This window comes from Suncus etruscus, chromosome 7 (genome assembly GCF_024139225.1).
Source record: "Suncus etruscus isolate mSunEtr1 chromosome 7, mSunEtr1.pri.cur, whole genome shotgun sequence".
Lineage (NCBI taxonomy): Eukaryota > Metazoa > Chordata > Mammalia > Eulipotyphla > Soricidae > Suncus > Suncus etruscus.
In genome coordinates, this window is record NC_064854.1 from 41,728,778 (window position 1) to 41,752,260 (window position 23,483).

Genomic DNA, 23,483 nt, shown 5'->3' on the forward strand with positions numbered 1-23,483 from the left:
TGCTTTTCTATGCATGTGTCACTGTTGGAGCGGGAACATGATGCCACAAAGGAACAGAATTTCCATAAACTGCACAACCATTTTAGAGGCAAGATGGTATAATTACAATCTTCTAAATTATGAAAGAATTTACTTTGGAGGGGGAGGAGGGAGTTTAGGCCATACCAGTAGGGCCCATGGATCGATCATGGGAGGTTCTGGACACCATATGCGCTACTGGGGATTGAACACAGATCAGCCATTTTTAATATTATTATTATTATTATTATTATTATTTTTGCCATACTTGTGGTGCTCACCCCTGGCTGAGCTCAAGAAACTGCTCCTGGAAGGCTCAAGGGACCATATGAGATGCCAGGATCAAACCCAGGTCGGCCACCTGCCAGGCTGCTATTGTGTTGGTCAGTCACTTCCAAGGCAAGTATTCTGTCTGCTGTACTATTGCTCTGACCCCCACTTAGGACAGAATTGGCAATATATTTCAGAAATCAAGTAATGTGAATACCTCAGTTATTTAAAAAGATTAATATATACATTGAGTTAGAAAAGTCACAAATAACACTCAGTGTTGACATTTACCTATTTATATCATCTAAACAACAGTTTATGAAAAAAACCCACTATATTAACATATAATACTACTACGATATGTTAAAAGTACTCAGAAAATGACCTCTTGCAATAATCTAAACATTTATACTGGAGTATACATACCGGATCAACTTGCCATATGATAACTGTAGTATCTTTAGATCCTGTTGCTAGTTTAGTGCCATCATTAGAGAATTTACAGAACCATACTTCATTACAATGCTCAGTAAGTATCTGCTGAGTATAACACGGGAACTGCCTCCTAAAACAAACAAGTCACACATAATTATCTAGAATAGATTATATTATAGATATAAAAATGAAAAAGTTATATAATAAAGTTAGAACTCAAAAAATTTCAAAATAAGATGCAAAAAAACTCATTTGCACATTTTTCATTTGTTTTTTTTTTTTTGGGGGGGGGGGGTAGGAGGACTATACCTGGTGGTACTCAGGGGTCATTCCTGGCTCTGTGCTCAGAAATCACTCCTGGCAGCCTCGGGAGACTATATGGGATGCTGGGGATTGAACCTGGGTCCATCCCAGGTCAGCAACATGCAAGGCAAATGCCCTACTGCTGTGCTATTGCGTCACCCCTGCATATTTAATCTTTGAGTTGGGGAGTGTCACACCATATAGTGATTGGGTTTACTCCTGGCTCTCTACTCAGGAATGATCCCTGGTGATGCTTGGGGGACCAAATGTGCTACTGGGCATCAAACCTGGGTCTATAGCATGCAAAGCAAATTTTGGGACCTCCTATAGTCTCTTTTAATCCCCATTAATCAATGCAATTTTAAGTCAGCAATTTAAAAACTACTTCAATTACAATTCATCCCCCCCCCCCTTTGCAGGATTTTAAAGGAGATATAACTAGCATCTATAGAATATATTCACTTGCACCAAAAATTCTATAGAAGTGGATTCGTTAACTATGTATATAAAGCTTCTAATGTCTAAGTTGGTTGATGTCAGTTTGAGAAAAAGCAACACATAGTTTCACGAATATGAAAGAAAATTTATATATTAAAAACTGCCTATTTTGGGGCCGGGCGGTGGCGCTGGAGGTAAGGTGCCTGCCTTGCCTGCGCTAGCCTAGGACGGACCGCGGTTCGATCCCCCGGCGTCCCATATGGTCCCCCAAGAAGCCAGGAGCAACTTCTGAGCGCATAGCCAGGAGTAACCCCTGACCGTCACAGGGTGTGGCCCAAAAAACAAACAAACAAAAAAAAAATGCCTATTTTGTAAAAGACTGGTGGGAAGCAAATGGTGGTGATGGGGCACTGGTGGAGGGAAGTGGATATTGGCGTTGAAATACTGTATATCTGATAAGTCTTATGCTTTTAGCAAGCCTTGATTTCATATCTCTTGATTTCAACTCCCTCACCTGTAATATGAAACTAATACATAGCTAGCATGATTATCAGATAATTTCTATGAGATTAGAAATTAAAAATTTTTGGAATACAACATATATTCAAAAGTGAGAAGTGGAGAGATAGCACAAAGGTAGGGTGTTTGCCTTGCAAGCAGTGGATCCAGGATGGACAGTGGTTCAAATCCTGGCATCCCATCTGGTCCCTCAAAACCAAAAATAAAAACAAAACATACCCAAAAGACCAAAGTGAAATTCTTTTTGGGAAAGCACATAAGTAGAGTACGTAGTAGGGACTGTAAGGGTTAAGAATACTTAATTAGAATTGAAGAGGTAAGGGCTTTATTTATATTTTTTTTGTTGTTTTGGGGTCAGATTTGGTGGTGCTCAGAGTTTAACTTCAAGCTCTACTTTGAGGAATTGCTCCTAGCGGGCTCAGGGAACCATATGGAATGCTGGTGATTAGTTCTGGGTGGGCAGCCTGCAAGGCAAACACCCTAACTACGTCACTATAGCTCTGGCCCCATGGGGCTAAAAAGGTAGGATTGGGTTAGGTGCTTTCTTAGCACACAGAACAATTCCCCGAGTACTGCTAAGAATGATTCCCCTGGGCCCGGAGAGATAGCACAGCGGCGTTTGCCTTGCAAGCAGCCGATCCAGGACCAAAGGTGGTTGGTTCGAATCCCGTGTCCCATATGGTCCCCCGTGCCTGCCAGGAGCTATTTCTGAGCAGACAGCCAGGAGTAACCCCTGAGCACCGCTGGGTGTGGCCCAAAAACCCAAAAAAAAAAAAAAAAAAAAAAAACACCCCCCAAAAAAAAAGAATGATTCCCCTAAGCAAACCCCTAAGAATCGCTATGGTCCAAAACCAAAACAAAACAAAAAAATACTGAGAGGTCAAGGGAAGGTCTTAGATTTAATTCTGGCTCAGACAATTAGTACCTGTGTTATTGGGAAAACTAATCTCTCCAAATCTTAGTGTCTCCAACCAAAAAATATAATTTGCCTCACAGAACTAGAGATAATGAATGAAAAGCTCCTTTACTAATATTTCATAAATGACTGATATATTTAAAGCAAAGATTCTTTTTTTTAATTTTGGGCCACACCCAGTGATACTTAGGGGCTACTCCTGACTATGCGCTCAGAAATTGGTCCTGGCTTGGGGATCATATGGGACTCCGGGGATCAAACAGAGGTCCGTCCTAGGTCAGCCGCGTGCAAATGCCTACCACTGCGCCACCACTCGGGCCCCTAGAGCAAAGATTTCTATGATTTATATGTAATTAATTTTAATAAGTTAAAGTTATGAGAACAACTATTGTCACTAGCTTTCTTTTGGGGGGGGGGTTGGACCACGTGTGGTAGGGGTTAGGGCTTACTCTTAGCTCTGCACTCAAAGATCACTACTCACAAAGCTCAGGTGTTGGTGACTGAGCTTGGGCCGGCTTGTACAGGCTAGTATTTTACCAGTAAGCACTACCTCTCTGGCAGCTGTGTGATCAATTTTTTGTTTGATTTAGGACCACACCGGGCAGTTCTCAGGACTTACTCTGGGCAGGCTTGGGGGACCATATGGAATGAAGAGGATCAAACCCAGGTTGACAGCATGCAAGGCGTGGCCCCAAACCAAACAAAAAACAAATCAACAACAAATAACTCCCAGTATTGACATAATTTGCATATTAGGAATAATTTTACTTAAATTATGCCTAGAGATCTCTGAATTCTTTTAAGTTGAATTATATATATGGCCAGGCATAAAATGAAACTCAAACCTGTAAGTTAATACTATTATTTTAATCATTTTTAGTTTCTTTTTTTGTTTTGGGCCACACCTGGCGGTGCTTAGGGGTTATTCTTGATTCTGCATTCAGGAATCACTCCTGGAGGGCTGAGGGGACCATATGGGATGCCAGGGATTGAACATGCGTCGGCCGTGTGCAAGCAAGAACCCTACCCACTGTGCTACTGCTCTGGCCCCTCCTTTTTAGTTTAATGATATCTATGAAAAAAAGCAGAATCTATAATATATTATTTCCTATGGTCAATATAGCAGAAAGTTCTGAGGCTATTAACTTTAGGTAAAGAGCCATGGAGTGATCTCTGACAAAGACACTGGATCACTAGCAACACAGTATCACTTAAAAGGGTGTGGAGTGATAATAGTATATCAGGTAGGATGTAGTACAGCAGACCCAAGTTTGATCTCAATACCCCATAAAGCCCCCAAGGACCACCAAGAATCATCTCTGAGTACAGAAACAAATGTAAGCACCATTGGGCATCCCTCTGAGCACCAAAGGATGTGGCTCAAAACCCCCCAAATCACAAGTTATTAAAAAACAAAACAACAACAAAAACTGCCAGATACAGAAAATGACTAATGAAATGCATAGCATAGTAAGGCAAAAATAGAGTTCTCAGATTCAGTCCTCAAGGTGTGGCTTAATATAAAAGACATAAAAATTTGTCTTAAGGGTCAGAAAGGCAGTACAGCAGGTAAGCCACTTGCCCTGAACTGAACAAGCTCAATCTTGGTTTGATCCTTGGCACCCAATATGGTTCCCAGAACCTGGACAGGAGTGGCCACTAAGCACAGACCGCAGAGACAGGACTAAATCCTGCTAGTGTGGCCCCCAAACAAAATTTCAATTACAACACCTCTAATTTTACTTATGAACAAATACCAACTTAGACATGAACAGTTTTTACAGCTATAGAACGTTTTAAAAAGTTTTAAGTAGGGGCTGAAGCGATAGCACAGTGAGTAGGGCATTTGCCTTGCACACAGCCGACTGGGATTCTATCCTCACCATAAGGTTCCCCAAGAACCGCAGAAGTAGTTTCTGAGCGCAGAGCCAGAAATTAACCCTGAGCACCGCCAGGTGTGGCACAGAAACAGAAGTTTTTTTTAATAAAGCTCATGGTTTGGTCTGTAAAATGTTAGTGCACTTCAAAATGTTAAGTTTCCATCTTACCTACTACAAACATGATCTATAAGCAGAGACACAGAATCTAGATTATTATCAAGTTTGGTATTGTGATATAGGCACCGATCTCTTTGCAGTTCTACCGCCTGCCGCAGAAGAGTCTGTAAACGCCGTGGGGGAAGCATCACCGATGGTGGTAAATATGCTTTAAAAGAGGATATTTTAAAAAGAGAAAAAAAATGAGAAAAATGAAGCAGTACAAAGTTTTAAAATACTTGTCTTGTGTTTTAATCCCCCACATTAATAATCGCATCATTAACTAGCGGTTTTGTGATGAAGTACAAAATGAACTTAAGTGTATGTCAGCAATTTGAGCAATGCTGCCATTAAAACGGAATAATATATTATAAATATATAAATACAAGGATTTGTATTATATATATAAAACAGTAACAAAACCCAAAACACTGATAAAATGGTGAAGATGAAAGATTAAGAATCCCTAACTGCTTAAAAAACATTTTTATTTAACAAGAGCTATGCAAATATGCTGGAACAAGTCGAGATCAGATCCCATCAGTGTACTGCTACTGCCAAGGACACTGTCAAGATTCAGGTGGGAAAAACTTGTTCGACACCAATCAATTCCAATCCAAAGTCTTAGACCTTACTAACCAGTCAGTTTTCTTATTTTCAAAATCTTCACTCCCGGGGCCCGGAGAGATAGCACAGTGGCGTTTGCCTTGCAAGCAACCGATCCAGGACCAAAGGTGGTTGGTCCCCCGTGCCTGCCAGGAGCTATTTCTGAGCAGACAGCCAGGAGTAACCCCTGAGCAATGCCGGGTGTGACCCAAAAACCAAAAAAAAACAAAACAAAACAAAACAAAACAAAAGAAATCTTCACTCCCACAAATAGAGCTGTGATAGAATAGTATGACAGAGAGAGAAAGGTCTTTTACTATTAAAATGTGGCTAAACAGAAGTTTCTCTAATTTGGAACGTATGCTACGGGGAGGGGAGAGCACTGGTGAGAGAATAAAACAATTTATCCCTCCTTAAACCTGTTTTATTATTGAAACAAAAAAAAATATTAAGATACTTGTAAGCTTAAACCTGTGGCTTACATATTTTTGTTCTACTCATAGTACTTCTTTCCCCCAGATTTTAAGAGTAGCATCACTCTACAAACGCAAAATTAAAACAGAAGTCTGTGGGCCAAGCATCCTTGACTTGCTCCTAGGGTTACTTCTTAAGATGTTCACTGTTTTTAAAGGCCCTCTGAATAAATTTCCTCTCCAACAGATAACATTTAAGTATATCTATATAGGAGTATTACTAATCGACTCATAGTATCCGATTCTGAGAAAAACACAAACACAGACACCAAAACTAAGACTTACTCTGAAGCTTGTCTAACAGTTTAGATCGGGAAGCTGTTCCTTTCCCTTCCCATTCTGCTTTTGCTCGCAGGTCTTCTGCATGGCTACACATCAGATACCTAAGAACATGACAAAAAAAGCATCAAACATTACATAATTTTCTCTGGACTCAACTTACAAAAATACTAGTTATACTTTAGATATCCAGTTCTTTCTTACGTTTTGTTTTTTGGGTCACACCCAGCAGCACTCAAGGATTACTACTGACTTTACGCTCAGAAATCGCTCCTGGCAGGTTCGGGGGGACCATATGGGATGGCAGGATTCGAACCACCAACCTTCTGTATGGAAGGCAAACGACTTACCTCCATGCTATCTCTCCGGCCCCTAGATATCCAGTTCTAAGTAATGTACATTAAAAAAAATATTGGTGGAGGGTAGCGGCACACCTAACAGTGCTCAGGGGTTACCCCTGGCTCTGTACTTAGCAATCACTCCTGGCAGAATCAAGGCACCATATGGAATACTAAGGATCGAACCCACAGTAGTCCTACTGTGTAGTAAGTAGTAAGTGCCCTACTTGCTGTACTATAACTCCAGCCCAAGAAATTTCTATAGTGAATACTAATTAATCAATACAATCTAGGACCTGGTCATAATCACTAAAACATAAATAGTAAGTTTACTTACTATTGAAAGATGATACCCAGATTTTATTTCTTTAAAAACATGATATTCTTTTACTTATGGTTATATACTATTAGAGATGTACATTACTGTTACTGTGCCATCAGACTGTTTTGAACATTTAACATTTTTTTTTTTTTTTTTTTTTTTTTTTTTGTGGTTTTTGGGTCACACCCGGCAGTGCTCAGAGGTTATTCCTGGCTCCAGGCTCAGAAATTGCTCCTGGCAGGCACGGGGGACCATATGGGGCGCCGGGATTCAAACCGATGACCTCCTGCATGAAAGGCAAACGCCTTACCTCCATGCTATCTCTCCGGCCCCGAACATTTAACATTTTATCTTCATTTTAATCATAAATCATAAAACAAAGTTCAACCCTACATAAAGCAAACGTTATTATTTCATTTCACCTGAGTTCAGGCTTACCCAAGTGCTGCTCAAGAGGCCTGGAGAGAGACCTAAAGATTCTCAGTCAAATGGTCCAGTGATTTCAATGTAAGACCCAGCCATGCAGCATTGGTTAGGCCCTGAAATCCTAGGAACTTATGTGGACCACCTGGCAATTCTTGGGGGCTTCCTTTTAGAACCATACTAGTACTTGTGGACCAAGTGGTACCAGAGATTGAAGTGGGTAATCTTAATTCCCTTATTCTGTCTTTTCAGTTCCTTTTTTTTTTTTTTGGTTTTTTTGGTTTTTGGGTCACACCCGGTGGAGCTCAGGGGTTTCTCCTGACTCTGCACTCAGAAGTCGCTCCTGGACCATGTGGGACGCCAGGGAATCGAACGCGGATCTGTGCCGTGTTGGCTGCATGCAAGGCAAACACCTTACCGCTGTACTATCACTCCACCCCCTCCTATTTTATTTTTAAAATGGGGAAATCAAAGCTAGAATGCTTAGTAAGTTGGCCTAAGAGGCAGAGTAAAAATCTTATCACAGGAATTCTAGCTGCATAACCGGTTTTAAATCACTCTAACTTCACTGCTTCCTAAGAGTAAAACAAACTCAAAAAAACTTTCAAAGATATTCTGCACTGTTCAGTTTTGTTTTTGTTTTGTGTCACACATGGCTGTGCTCAAGGATTACTTCCTGGCTCTAAGCTCAGGAAATCACTCTTGGAGAGGTTGGGGGACCATGTGGGATGCTGGGGATCAAACATAGGTTGGTGGCAAGCAAGGCAAGTGCCTTATCTGCTATACTCTTGCTACAGCCCTGCATCAAATATTCACTATTTCAAACCAAGTAAAACAAAAACATTCCTCTAGGAGCTTATCATAAACATGACTCAAAAATGGTATAACTGGATGATAATCTTTGTATTTTCCTGTGACGCTGAGTGCCAAAGCAAGAAATTAGGAACTATTTACTTACTAAATGCCTGTGCTCTAGGAGGCACTAGCTAAAATTTTTGTTCATGGATCTTGGGGAATACTTAAGAGTCACTGTTGGATGGACTATAAAAGTGAAAAAAGTTGGGGCTGGGAAGGTGGCGCTAGAGGTAAGGTGTCTGCGCCTTGCAAGCACTAGCGTAGGATGGACCGCGGTTCGATCCCCCGGTGTCCCATATGGTCTCCCCAAGCCAGGGGCGATTTCTGAGCGCATAGCCAGGAGTAACCCCTGAGCGTCAAACAGGTGTGGCCCAAAAACAAAAACAAAAAAAAAGTGAAAAAAGTGAGGGCTTAGGGTATTATTCAAAAATGAATATTAGGGTCGGAGAGATAGCATGGAGGTAAGGCATTTGCCTTACATGCAGAAGATTGGTGGTTTGAATCCTGGCATTCCATATGGTCCCCAAGAGGCAGGAGTAACCTCTGAGCACTGCTGGATGTGACCCAAAAACCAAAAAAAGGGGTGTTTGCCTTGCAAGCAGCTGATCCAGGACCTACCCGGAGTCCCATATGGTTCCCCCTGGCTGCCAGGAGCTATTTCTGAGCAGATAGCCAGGAGTAACCCCTGAGCACCGCCGGGTGTGGCCCAAAAAAACAAAACAAAAACAAAAATAGAAAAAACATGGATATTAGTCTTGATAAGTAATAGTGTTATTTTATTTGATACTTTGCTAGATAAATATGTTATTCTCACCTGTAAAATGGCTATTAATGAGAGAGATGGTTCAGAGTGGAATGTATGCTATCCATGTGGATTCCTTGTACTTTGAGTATCACTCAAAAAAGGGAAAAAAGAAAGGTTACTGAAGAGTAAAGAAAGAATTAACTACGGTGGGAGAACTTGGTCCTCTACATGGTTTTTATTATCATTAAGATAAATGATAATCGAAATATCCGAATTATCTCAGTGCCCATGAGTATCACACATCCTTTTATTTATATATGTATGTATTTATTTATTTTGCTGGCACTGCTTAGAGGAGATACGTGGTGGCAGGAATTTGATTCAGGATTAGAGCCACTGAAGTCTTTCTTCACTCTGTCCTTCATAACCTTTCCTTAACTGCAAAAACCAGATTTCATTTCGCATCTTAAATATACAACTACTTGCTTTCTTGCTATTTAGGCTATGTAGCACTTTTTTTGGGGGGGTGGGGGGGAGATCACACCCGGCAGTGTTCAGGGGTTACTCCTGGCTCTACACTCAGAAACCACTCCTGGCAGGCTCAGAGGACCATATGGGATGCCGGGATTTGAACCACCATCCTTCAGCATGAAGGGCAAACGCCCTACCTCCATGCTCTCTCTCCGGCCCCTAGGCTATATAGCACTTTAACAGGTGAGGCTGGAAGTAGCAGAGGATTTCTCAAGCAGATTTCAGAGTCTGGGGATCTCCCCTGGAGGTACTCAATCAACGGGTGGACATTCATACTAGGTCTTGGCAGTACTCGAGGGCATCCCCGTCTCACCTGACGAGGGAGCAAAGAAGACAAAGTGCTGGGGACTGGAATTCAAGGCTGTGAACATGCAAAGCATCTCCTTGCCTGAGAATATTTTTTGCAAAAAAATTTTTTTCTGTTGGGGGTGGTTTTGGGAGACATACCTGACAATGCTCAAGGACCCTATGGGATGCTGGAGTGCAAACCTGGGTGGATCACATGCAAAGCAAGTACCCTACCCACTTTATTATCTCTCTAGTCCTGAAAAAATTAGTGTCTTAACTTTAAAAATACAGTGAACTATGATGCTACTAACTAAACTATGCCACGTGAAATTACATGGCATAATCTAAACATACCGAGAGAAAGAAACCTGGGCTTAGATTGCAAGTCTACAACTTGTCCACTCAGGGGCCATTTCCTTACGTGAAAATTCAAACTTGAGGACATAAAATGGAAGTTCATTTTGCAATAAAAACTACACGATTAAAAAATTCATGTGACAGGGTAGGAGCAATGGCACAGTGGGTAGGGCATTTGCCTTGTATGAGGCCAATGCAGGTTCTATCCCAGCATCCCATATAGTCCCCAGAGCCTGTCAGGAGTAATTTCCCAGTACAAAGTCAGGGGTAAACCCAAAGTGCTGCCAGATGTGGTCCTAAACAAAAAATCATGTGAATCATATCTAATTATTATGGACGTCATACACTATCAAAAAACTCATGTGGTTAACCCAGGACAGACTCGGGTTCAATCCCCTGCAACCCATATGGTCCTCTGAGCCTGCCAGGAGCAATTTCTGAGCATGGAGCCAGGAGTAACCCGTGGGTGCCGCAGGGTGTGGCCCAAAAACCAAACCAAAACCACCCACAAAACACTTGTTTTGAATATAGAGCTTGGAGGTACTTATCAGACCCCACCCAAATGGAAACTGTCAGTATGCTATTAAATACATATATTGAAAATTCAGGTGAAAGGATAAATTTAAGAGCCAGAGGCATATAGATAATACCAAGAAGAAATCGTATAAACTACCGTAAGAATTCCTGGGAAGAGTGTGCAAAAAATAGAGGGTTGTCTAGAATCATGGCTTTACGAACTCTTAACATTTAAATGATTATTTGAGGCTAAAATAAGATTTCTGTATTGAAACTGCTTAGTAAGAGCCTCGTATGTAGTGTATATATACATCAAAGGAGAATGAACGCACCAATCTGAAACTATATTCCTTAGTTTCTATAGAAGATTAAGTAATGGCACTTCATTGGTAATACTATTTCTTCTCCCTTTCACTCATATCTCTCTTTATTCTAATATAGAAAGCTTCGTAGGATGCCGAAAATAGTTTGTGACATATAAATGAACTTATTCAGACTTATCCAATATTATCTAAGAATTCAGGATACACAGATGTTGGAAAACGGTTAAAGAAATGTGACTTTTGCAACAGTAACCTTGAAAATAAAAGCCCTTTCCCCATCTTGCTTCCTTACCCACTGAGAACGTGAATGCGCTCTGTATTGTATTTCAGGGGCGTCAATTCACAGCGCAGAACCTGCAGTGCCTCCAGGACCTTGCCATCCTCCAGATATTCCAGGTACTTCTGCTGCAGCAGCAAAAACTTCATCCTCTGACATGACAGAAAGCAGCAGTCAGGGGAAAAAAGTTGATGGAAGTTTCAGAAAATGTTTGTGCCTAAACAGAACAGTAGAAACCATTCTACTATGCCCTTTGAAAACAACTTTTTAATAAAAGCTTTAAGATGACTCATATATTTTGACTTTATAGTCAATATGTGACTTTTCTCAATTCCACCTTAATCAAACTGCTTTGAACAAATAACCCTAAATTAGCTAAGATCTTTAGTGAGCAAGGAATCAACATAGCAAAAGGAGAGTTCTGCCTCAAAATACTAATCTAAAATTTTGTTTTCTGTACAAAACTTCAGAACTATTCCAAATAGTCTCAAAACGCCTTTTTAGAAGTTGAAATTTATTAAAGGTCAACAAAGAATTTTATGAAAATAATTTTGAAAATATAAGGAAAAATGCCTTTTTAGAAGTTGGAATTTTAGTACAGCAGTGTTTGCCTTGCAAGCAGCCGATCCAGGACCAAAGGTGGTTGGTTTGAATCCCGGTGTCCCATATGGTCCCCCGTGCCTGTTGGAGCAATTTCTGAGCAGACAGCCAGGAGTAACCCCTGAGCACCGGCAGGTGTGGCCCAAAAACCAAAAAAAAAAAAAAAAAAAAAAAAAAAAAGTTGGAATTTACTAGAAGTCACCAGAGAATTTTATGGAATTTTGAAAATATTAGAAAAAAAATCAATTAAGGGGGATTATTTAAAAGCCATACGTGAAAGAACTAAGCAGACCAGAAAGCAGAACTAGTGCTTTCACAAGGGAGAAGTGGCAAAGTGTCTGACTTGGGTTTAATAAAAAAGAGCTCTCTAGCAAATCTAGAGGTTGGCATGCAAAATACCGAATTTCCTATGACTAAAGAAAACAAATGAAATCTTAATGGATTCGCTTTCTAAGAGGCAACAGAGATGCCTACAACAAATGGCTGAATGCAGGGGCCAGAGCAAAAGTATAGTGGCGTCGGATGCTTGCCTTGTACACGCACGCACACCTGGTTTGGATTCCTGACACCACTACAATACCCCCCAGCTAGCCAGGGGGTGATCCCTGAATGAAGAGCCAGGAGTTAGCCCTGAGCACCACCAGGTATGGTCTAAAAGCTAGACAAAGAAAAACAACAGCAAAAAAGTCGAACCCAACGGTTCAGTTAAAATGTCTCAGTATTTGTGTAATAGCAATCTGATCACTGATGCATTTGCCACAGCTTACAGTGAAGTACCCCACTTCACTTTAGTTTCTTTCTAAACTGTGTTTGGCTTTAATACTCTTAAATGTTTCTTTCCCCTGTAACTTTACTTTTGACTGGAAAGTGATCACAATCCTAGCAGTTTTTTGCTAAGACAAAAGAGATGTTTCTGAGTATCAGGTTTGGGATTTTCTTTAAACCTTATTCCTAATTAAAGGCCAACTTCTTAGATAAACTGCACCGTATGTGCTAGTGGTGTATACAAGCCATTAGAGATGAAAGTTAGAATTTTAAAAAGTTCTATTTAGAGACTCCACGAAATATAAATTCCCTTGAAAGAAAAACCTATAAAAGGACAACTGTTTCTCTGGTTAAGATGTTCATTTTAAGGGGCCGGAGAGATAGCACAGCAGCCTTGCAAGCAGCCGATCTAGGACCCTAGATCGTTGGCTCGAACCCTGGCGTCCCATATGCCTCCCCCCCCCTCCCGTGCCTGCCAGGAGCTATTTCTGAGCAGATAGCCAGGAGTAACCTCTGAGCACCGCCGGGTGTGGCCCAAAAACCAAAAAAAAAAAAAAAAAAAAAAAAAAAAAGATGTTCATTTTAAAAAATCCAACAAGGGGCCAGAGTGGTGGTGCAAGTGGTAAGGCATTTGCTTTGCTGGTGGCTAACCTAGGACAGATTGCAGTTCGACCCCCCAGCATTCCATATGGTCCCCCAAGCCAGGAGCGATTTCTGAACACACAGCCATGAGTAATAACCCCTGAGCATCACTGGCTATGGCCCAAAACCCAACACCAAAAACAAAACCAAAAACTACTGTAAAAAATAGGTATAGTGATGGGGTCCCTTTGTTTTTAAATTAAGGATATATATAATGAACTTTTCCATGAGATTTTCTATTAAGAGCATATTTAGAAGGTACAATCAATCTACAAAATGGTTTCTAGAGAAAGTAAAAATTAACCCTCTCACATAAGTTAGGCAAACACTGAAATACATTTTGATAAGATACATAGCTTTACATAAAAACCTAAACTTAAATCAACAGCTATCTAGAAAAAACTTCAATGCATTTACCTCTACAAAAATTACACTTACCAACTTTTATACAGGCAGGCTAATTTAATGTCTCAAACATATTAGAGAAGTGCCCTGAAAACTATTTTATTGTACATGTAACCTACATTTAAGCTTTGTATTTCCAATGAAAACTCATATTCTGAAATCTATCCAATACAAATAAACAATAGATGAAATAAAATGATCTAAAATTCAAAAAGATTTGCTATTGCTCTATGTATTTTGACCATTATATCTTCTGCGACTTTCAATTTGGAGGGGGGCACAGCCAGAGAAACTATGGGGTTGCTCCTACCTTTGCTCTTGGGAATTACTCCTGGGATGATATGGAGTATTGGGGATTGAACATGGGTCAGCTGTATGCAAAGCAAGTACTCTACTTTCTGCACTATTCTCAGCCCAAGACTCAATTCTTTAAGTTAATATACTTTCATGAACTTTTATTAATATGAAATTCATCTTACATGTTTCTGATTCAGATTTGAGAATCATGCAGTCTTAATGATCTATGAATTACACCATGGAAACTAGCTAGCACACAAATTAAAATTTTGTCACTTGGGGGCCAGAGAGATAGCACAGCAGTAAGGCATTTGTCTTGCATGCAGAAGGACGGTGGTTCGAATCCCGGCATCCCATATGGTCCCCCGTGCCTACCAGGGGCGATGCAGGGGTCTCAAATTCAATTTACCTGGGGGCTGCAGGAGGCAAAGGAGTGATCCTTGAATGCAAAGTCAGTAAGTAGTAAGCCTTGAACATTGGAGGGTGTGACCCAAACAACTAAAACAAAACAAAACAAAAGGATTCCTCTAGGGCAGGGCCACAAAATGTTGTACGGCCTCGAATTTGAGACCCCTGGTGTAGAGCCAGGAGTAACCCTTGAGCACTGCCGGGTGTGACCCAAAAAACAAGAAAAAAATAAAATAAAATAAATTTTTATCATTAGGGGCCAGAGCAGTGGCACAAGCAGTAAGGCATCTGCCTTGCCCATGCTAACCTATGGACCGTGGTTCGATCCCCCAGCATCCCATATGGTCCCCCAAGCCAGGAGAGATTTCTGAAGGCATAGCCAGGAGTAAGCCCTGAGTGTCACCAGGTGGAGCCAAAAAGCAAAACAAAAAAAATTTGTCACTAAGTTTTCTTTGTAACTGGGAGTTCAGGGTAATTTAAATTTTTGTATTTAATTTAGTGGAATTCTTAAGACTATTATTTTTAAGATTATTATTTTTTGTTTTGTTTTGTTTTTTTTTGGCCACACCCATTTGATGCTCAGGGATTACTCCTGGCTATGCGCTCAGAAATCGCCCCTGGCTTGGGGGAATCATATGGGACTTTGGGGGATCCGCTAGCGCTTGCAAGGCACACACCTTACTTGGTTTTATGCATAACTTCACCTCCCATTCCAAGAATGTACAATAAAAAAAAAAAGAAAAGAAAAAAAAGGGGCCAGGCGGTGGCGCTAAAGGTAAGGTGCCTGCCTTGCCTGCGCTAGCCTTGGACGGACCACGGTTCGATCCCCTGGCATCCCATATGGTCCCCCAAGCCAGGAGCGACTTCTGAGCGCATAGCCAGGAGTAACCCCTGAGCGTTACCGGGTGTGGCCCAAAAACCAAAAACCAAAAAAAAAGAACAGTGCCCTATCAAGATCCTACTAGATCTGTCTCTTTCTATGGGGTAAGGGCAAAAGAGGAAGACAACAAACTTAGACACCAGAAAAAGTCTGCATATATAGAGGAATGTTAGAAAGGTATTACAAGTCACTACAAGTCACTTTATCCAGATTAGAATAAATTATTTTTTTCTTTTTCTTTTTTGTTTTTGGGTCACACCTAGCAGCCCTAAGTGTTACTCCTGGCTCTATGCTCAGTAATCGATCCTGGCAGGCTTGGAGGACTATATGGGATGGTGGGATTTGAACCGCCATCCTTCTGCATGCAAGGCAAATGCCCTACCTCCATGCTATCTCTCCAGCCCCCTAGAATAAATAATTTTAAGATCAAATCCTAGTAATATACATGGTAATTAACATGCTGCTGACAAAACATAGCCAAGAGAAAAAAATTGAGAGCAAGAGTGTAAGCATTCATGAGAGCTAGAGATGCAAAGAGATTCTTCGAAGAAAAGGATTCAGAGCAGTGGTCCTCTGCTTGACTGAGAATAGGACTGGGATTGCAGTTTCCTAAATTTTATTTAATAATATACTTTACTGTACAGAGTTCCTCAAATTTTTTAAACAGGGAGCCAGTTCACTGTCCCTCAGACCGTTGGAGGGTCAGACTATAATAAAAACAAAACTATGAACAAATTCCTATGCACACTGCATATATCTTATTTTAAAGTGAAGAAATAAAACAGAACAAATATAATATGTGGCCCATGAGCCATAGTTTGAGGACCACTGCTTTAATATGTTAAAAAAAAAACAGCGCTGGAGAGATAGCATGGAGGTAGGGCATCTGCCTTACATGCAGAAGGAAGGTAGTTGAAATCCTAGCATCCAACATGGTCCCGCCGAGCCTGCCAGGAGCGATTTCTGAGTGTAGAGCCGGGAGTAACCCCTGAGCACTGCCAGGTGTGACCCAAAAACAAACAAACAAAAACCCAAAATACTTTCTTACATAGTTAAAGAAAAAATAAATAAAATCACTCCCCCAATCAAGTATTCAACACATAAAAAGATTGAGAAGATAAACTTTAATCTTCTCAAATTTAAAGCACAAAAAAATTTTTTTTTTTTTGCCACACCCGTTTGATGCTCAGGGGTTACTCCTGGCTAAGCGCTCAGAAATCGCCCCTGGCTGGGGAGGACCATATGGGACTCGGGGGATGGGGGGATCGAACTGCGGTCCTTCCTTGGCCAGCGCTTGCAAGGCAGACACCTTACCTCTAGCGCCACCTCACCGGCCCCTAAAGCACAAAAATGTAATAAACTTCAACAAAACAACACTGTACAAAATGTTAATTTACTTTAAAAAGGAACAAAACAGAAAAAAACAAACAAAGAAAAAACAGGCAAAACGATATAGTTTGCTGAGATAAGGACAGGTCTCCATTAATGGTTATTTTCAAAAATGATCATGAGCTTCCTAAACAAAAAGATCAAACCCAAAAAAGTTGAGAAAATAAACATTCCTTTTTATCTTTTCTCAATTCATTATTAGATTGTTAATCTAATTTGGGAAAAGGATTATTTCTGGTCTTGGAAAACTTTCATCTTTGCACATAGTATATTCCCTTTTCTTTTCTATTATCTAGCCAAAACTTGACAACAGTATTACTAAGATAATTTGAATAATTTCACATAGTAAATTCTCTGTTCTATTTTAATTGCTTTATTTCTTCCTCCTATATAATCTGACTGAAATCGCCACAAAAGAAAACACTCAAAAGTTACAATATAAAGGAAGTCTGGTTATCGAAAGCAGCGTACCTTGCGTTAGTAATAGACTACCTTTGGAATAAATAAATAAAGTTATAACCAAGTTATATGAACTTGATCGTGACTAAAAAAAAAGCTAAATTAATATTTAAAGCAGACCCCTCAAAATTCTTCCTATTTTTCTTTAAAATAATTTTTGTATAGTAGGTTAATATGGAAACACACTTCCATATTATATTTAAAAGATCAAACTTTTAGGCATATAAAAAGTCAGGCTTAGAAAAATTCAGAGCAGCAGCTCTTGGTATTTTTAGTACCATTTGTCTGAAATTCGGAGCAAATCTTAACTATTTTTAGCATCATTTAGTATCATTTGTCTGAAACCATTTAAACATGGTTAAGAGTCAAAAAAAAAAATCAGGATTTAAAGGTAAAATCGAATTTTAACCTAGTGTAAGTCATCAACTTTGTCTGCACTTATGATTATGTTAATAAACTTGAATACTAGTCTAAGATATAATTACAAATGTTTTCCCCCCTTTTGTTTCTGTTGGGGCTCAGGGGTTACTCCTAAATCTGCACTCAGAAATTACTCTGGGCAGTGCTTGGGGGAACAAATTCGGTGTCAACTATGGAACCAAGGTTGGCACAGTGCAAGGGCAAGACTCCCTTATTACTACTAACTTAAACTTCATTGTATTATCTTCTGGAGATGGAGTGGGAGTAGTGGAGTCTGTATCTAAACACATTTAGAAAGGTGAAGAACGACTTTTCAAAAATGCTGAACTGGATCTTTAAAAGCAACTGATTCATCAATGCTTAAAGTGAGATAGAGTTGGAACCCCTTTCTTTTTGTATAAATACCTGAACAGTTTGACGGTATGGGGCTCAGCCAGAGATTTAATCTTCACATTTTATTAGATGCTAAAATTTTCATATTAATAACATAATAGCTGGATGAAACTTAGAAAAATAGAAACAATTCTACCAGAAATTGTGAATGTATTTGTGAAAATAGTCCCTAGTCAAGTTCTACTGTCATAATTTCTGGGGAGGATTTTGGTTTTGGAGCACACATGGGCAGTGCTCAGGGGTTACTCCTAGCTCTGCATTCACGCCAGGTGAAATCACTCCAGGTGGGCTTTGGTGACACAAGGAATGCTGGGGATTGAACCTGGATCTATCATGGGCAAGGAAAGTGCCCTAACCATTATACTATCATTCTGGCCCCAAATATCAATTCTTATTTTGGCTTTATTTTTGTTTATGGTCAGCCAGAGCTAATGATTCATGAAAAACCTGCCATTAAAACAGATTTAGCTTTAAAATAAAAACCCAAACACACAAATATTGATTGGAGAAAATTTTAAATTTAAATATAAAATATAAAAATATAAAAATTTATAGCCCTGGGGCCAGAGTGATGGTGCAAGCGGTAGGCCATCTATCTGCCTTGCATGTGGCTAACCCAGGACAAACCATGGTTCAATCTCCCGGAGTCCCATTATGGTCCCCCAAGCCAGGGGCGATTTCTGAGCGCATAGCCAGGAAGTAACCCAGGAAGTAACCCCTGAGCATCACCAGGTGTGGCCCAAAAAGCAAAAATATAAATAAATAAGATAAAAAATTTGTAGTACTTTTGAATATAGGTGGTTTAGTTTTTCTAACTTATAAGTTTTCTATTTTGCTTTCTTTCTTTTTGTTTCTGGGGCACACCCAGCGGCACTCGGGTTATTCCTGGCTCTGCACTCAGAAATCACTCCTGGCAGGCTGGGGGGTGGGGTGGGGGCCATATGGGATGCCCGGGATTGAACCCGGGTCTATCCTGGGTTGTCCACATGCAAGGCAAATGCCCTACCACTATGCTACTACTCTGGTCCACTTAATAACTTTCATTTAAAAATTTCACCATTGACTTTACTACATGAGCTTATTATTAATTATCTGCTTCAACGGTAAGCAAAATTCACAGTATCTTAAGTATTTATTGAAAGAACAGTCATCAATTTAAATCAGGGGTCTCAAACTCGCGGCCCTCCGTATAAGTATAACATTTTGTGGCCCTGCCCTAGAGGAATCTTTTTGTTTTGTTTTGTTTTAGTTGTTTGGGTCACACCCCCAAATGTTCAAGGCTTACTACTGACTTTGCACTCAAGGATCACCGCGACTTTGCCTCCTGCGGCCCCCAGGTAAATTGAGTTTGAGACCCCTGAATAGATTTTTATCTGTTAATAGTTCCTTGTATCATCAATTCGTTTGAAATCCATTCTCTAAAGATTGTATTACTGGATAAATTTTATTAAGAATCTAAAAATTCTTGTTAAAAAATAAAGAAAAAAAATAGTAACAAAACAGATACCAAAACAGGAGTATCAATTATGTTAACAGATAATGGCATACAGATTGATGTTTGACTCCTCCCCCCAAAAAATGAAATTTGACAGTCTTTTACTAATACTTAACAAACAGCTGGTTTTCTCTACTTCACTTCCTATTTGACTTCTTTCCCTCCCCCCCAGACAGGAAGTTGCTTTTGACAACAAATGAATCAGCTAGAAGTTAAAAAGCCAGCAGCTGATTCTTCAGGGTTTCCAATCACAAGCATTGAGTAAAAAAGTTATCTCCTTCCACTCCCTCATCATCTACTCTGAAATGAAAGCTTACTGCTATAAAAAATTTAAGGTTTATCAACAAAGTGAACAACTCAAACTACTCAACTGATCTGGTAGGGGAAGTAAGGGCAATCAACAGAGCCTATGTTCAAATATGCAAAGTCGGCATTAGGATTAGTTACATACATTTTGACACTCATGACACATGATTAAGTACAAGAAAAATAAGGATGACTTATCAGCTGCTTAAGGTTACACGGACATATATATTTTTCTCTTTACTATCACATTTAGTATTTTAAATAAAGTATCCTTTGCTCTATAAATATAAATAGCACTGAAAGCATAGAAATACTTTAATTTTGTAGAAGCTTAATTTATAAAGTTTAAAGTAAACATTTACTAAGATAATTGTAAACTTAACTCCAATTTTAAAACATCATCAACACTATACTTTACAAACTTCATTCTATGTAGATAACAACTATTTAAATCTTATCTTTTAAGCAGAAGCCTAAAATTATCAATAACCTTTAAAATAAGCATAAATGTGAAACTAAGAACAAAAGTGTATTTACCACAATTATTCCCAACAACGTTTGAGAGATTTCAAGTGCGCCTCTTACCACAATAGCATGAGGAGAATGCACTAAAGGCTTTAGCTCATTCAGGTCATTTTCTGCCTGTAAAAATTGGTAGAAAAGAAAAACAGAACTGTTACAACGTGCCCATCAAATATGTAAATTTAGCAGCAGCCACACAGCTCTAGAGGCCCTACTTTACCTTATCCCAGTCTCCTTCCATGACATGATTTCGGAATTTGGTAGCAGAAGGATGCTCTAAACGACATCCTGACTCTTGCATGAGGAGGTCAACAGTCTGGCTGCAGGAGAGATACAGTGTAAAAAAGACCTGACCAAACTTTAGATTTTTATGCTTCCAAATAAACTCATGTCTATAAAAACAGTAAAAGTTTTTAGGTAACCTCCTGAAGAAGGAAAAAGATATAGCTAATTTAATGTGCTTGGCTAATCAAACTTGATCTTAAAAATTGCCACCTACAGTAATTCTAAGTCAAATGGAAAACCTTCCTGAAACCAGAGGAAAAATGGGTTCTTGTTCTGAAAGTATATAATTTCTAAAAATGTGCTGTATTCAACTGGTTAAAGAAATGAAAAGCCAGTACCTATGTACTAGCCTTCCAACTATGTTTTTAAAGATAAAAACTGTTAGCCCCAAACAAGGTAATAAAGATGGCCTGTGCTAGCTAAGAACCTCATATGCAGACACTATGTTTGCATAGAATATTACTCAGTCAACTTTAAAATTAAAGTAAAATCCAGCATCCCAAACCATTCTTTCTCACTATACTAAAAATAGCCAATTTACTATGGTGTAGGTTCCAAACAGTCACGAGTTATTTCCTTCTGCTGCTGTCAGCTTGCTTGTCTCAGTAATAAGTCCTATTACCATTTACAAAATCTGTTTTTCATACTAATCCTTTGCCTTAGAGAACAAAACAGAGCGAAACCTCCCTATATTTGTCTTCTGAGAGCTTTAGAGTCATCAAATGTGGTTTCTTCCATCAACTAACTACTTGATACCTAAAACCTTCCTTTAATAGTCTTGCCTATTTGTGTCTCTATTCCAGTGCTTTCTTATCCACTTCGTTTCTTTCCAGCTCAAGAGTGGAATAAGCTGAGAATCCAAACACCTCCAGCCACTTTTTTAAAAAGTGAAAAAGACCCACCAAACTTCCCCACCCCCACCCAATCGAGACAAGCAAAAAACTACACATGGGTCGGCCTAAGAAGAGTTTATTTTAATCTGGCCTTTGAAGCTAGGAAACTGACTGTTGCATGTTTTCCCCACTGGGTTGGTCCTCTTTCTGGTTCAGTTTCATCCAGCTTGGCTCCTCCAAGGCACTCACTCCCACCCACCCAACCCGGCCCACTTCTCACTTCTCCCGAGCTGCTCTTTGTGTCTATATATAAAAACAAAACAAAACAAAACAAAACAAAACAAAACAAAAAAACGGAGGTTGGGGCCAAGGTCGGTGCCTACCCTTACCCTATTTTTGAGGGTGACCAGGCCACCTCCACTGACTTTGAAAATAAATGATTCACCAGATCAGATGACCCTTTTCCAGAGGCAATCATCTTCCTGGAATTACACCGGGATTTCAGGCTGGGTAGGGAGCAGGCAGGCCTCTCTGGCACACAAGCCAGCCAGCCAACCAACCAGACAACCAGCCAGCCAGGGCCCTTCGGAGGAGGCATCAACCCGGACTCTGACTTTCATTTTTCCTATCGGATGACTTCGACTACCACCAAGCTTCTTCCCCAGGATCCCAGCCCTTCAATTCCCAATAAACACTTGTAGGCAGTCGGTGGCCCTTTCCTGATTGTTGCTGGGGGGGGGGCTATCTGTCACAGCTTGGGGGCTGGGGTGGGGTGTCCCACAAAGATGCTTCGGAAATACACTTGCAAACAAAAACAAAAACACTCCAAAGCTTCATTATTTCCACCAGCTCGAGGCCTGCCTTCCTTCCTTCCCCCAGCCGGGGACCCGCGCCGGCATCTGTCTTTATTGACAGACAATTAAGCTCCCAAGGTGTGCGAGAGCATTGGGGGGGGGGAGGGAGAGAGAGAGAGATAGAGATAGAGATAGAGATAGAGAGAGAGAGAGAGAGAGAGAGAGAGAGAGAGAGAGAGAGAGAGAGAGAGAGAGAAGGGAGGGGAAGAAGAGGGGGTGCCCCCGTTCTGGCTCGCTAGCACCCCTGGAGACCCCCCCACAATACACCCTCAGGAGGGGGGGTGCTCATAGGCCGCAGCCCTCTTCTCCTCCAGTCCTCCGGGCCCTGCTCCATGCTGCACTGCTAAGGGGGTGCCATCGCCGGCGCGCCCCCCCCCCCCATTGCCATTGCCATAGACTTACTTGAGCCCGAGGCCGTTCAGGTGCTGTCCTATGAGCCGGATGACATCCTCGTCCGACTGCGAGAGGCGCTTCTTCTTCTTGAGGCTGCTGCCCAGGTCGGGGGTGGCCAGGGACGAGGGGGCGGCGGTGGCGGAGGCCACGGGAGCCGAAGTGGCAGCGGCGGCGGCGGCAGTAGCCCCGCCGGGGACCCCGTTATTGACATTCAGGCTGTTGCTATTGTTGCTGGCGGCGGCGCTGGGGGCGGCGGGCAGGAGCCCGTTGGCGTGGGCCAGGTCCCCCGCGGTAGCGGCGGCGGCGGCCGACGACGAGGACGAGGACGACGAGGGCGACGACTCCCCGTTCTGGGCCGCCAGGCAGGCGAGTTCCTGGGTCTGTGCCTGGCTGCTGCTGCCGCCGCCGCCGCCGCCACCTCCGGCCCCTCCAGCACCTCCACTCGCGCCGCCGCCGCCGCCGCCTCCTCCTCCGGCCCCGTTGGCCTGCATGCTGCTGCTGCCGCCGCCGCCGCTCAAGCCGGGGCCGCTGCTTCTCGGGGGCGCGAGTCCCACCACCACCACCACGGAGGAGGAGGCGGAGGCGGAGGCGGCGGAGGAGGCCGGGGAGGCCGAGGCGGGCGCGGAGGAGGCGGAGGTGGAGGAGGCGGAGGAGGAGGACGCGGCGGCGGCGGCGGCGAGGCCTGCTGCGCCCGCGGAAGCCCCGGGCTCTCCTGCTCCCTCCGCCGCCGAGGCTCGGGCTTTCTTCCGCGGGGGCGGGGAGGCTCCGCCGGCGTCCGAGTCGGAGGAGGAGGAAGCGGAGGCCAGAGTTTCCTCGCCGAGAGAGGCCGTGGTGGGAAGGTGGCAAGCCGGTGGGGGGCGCGGGGAGGC

At 41.6% G+C, this 23,483-nt stretch overlaps 1 protein-coding gene across 2 annotated transcripts in view; it reads right to left on the bottom strand.

Annotated features, from left to right (window-relative positions):
• WDR26 (WD repeat domain 26) overlaps nucleotides 1–23,214 on the bottom strand; it is a 57,734-nt gene extending 34,520 nt beyond the window's left edge. Inside the window, exons 1-7 of one of the 2 annotated variants that reach the window (XM_049776472.1) lie at nucleotides 22,624–23,214; nucleotides 20,470–20,569; nucleotides 20,265–20,369; nucleotides 11,284–11,420; nucleotides 6,300–6,397; nucleotides 4,948–5,104; nucleotides 715–853 (exon numbers count right to left, since the gene is read on the bottom strand). In XM_049776472.1, the coding sequence (XP_049632429.1) occupies nucleotides 715–853; nucleotides 4,948–5,104; nucleotides 6,300–6,397; nucleotides 11,284–11,420; nucleotides 20,265–20,369; nucleotides 20,470–20,569; nucleotides 22,624–23,105 (1,218 nt within the window). In that variant the 5' untranslated portion in view covers nucleotides 23,106–23,214. The remainder of the gene's footprint in view (nucleotides 1–714; nucleotides 854–4,947; nucleotides 5,105–6,299; nucleotides 6,398–11,283; nucleotides 11,421–20,264; nucleotides 20,370–20,469; nucleotides 20,570–22,623) is intronic. The other variant, XM_049776471.1, reaches the window with a different exon arrangement.
• Between the last annotated feature and the right edge of the window lie 269 nt (nucleotides 23,215–23,483).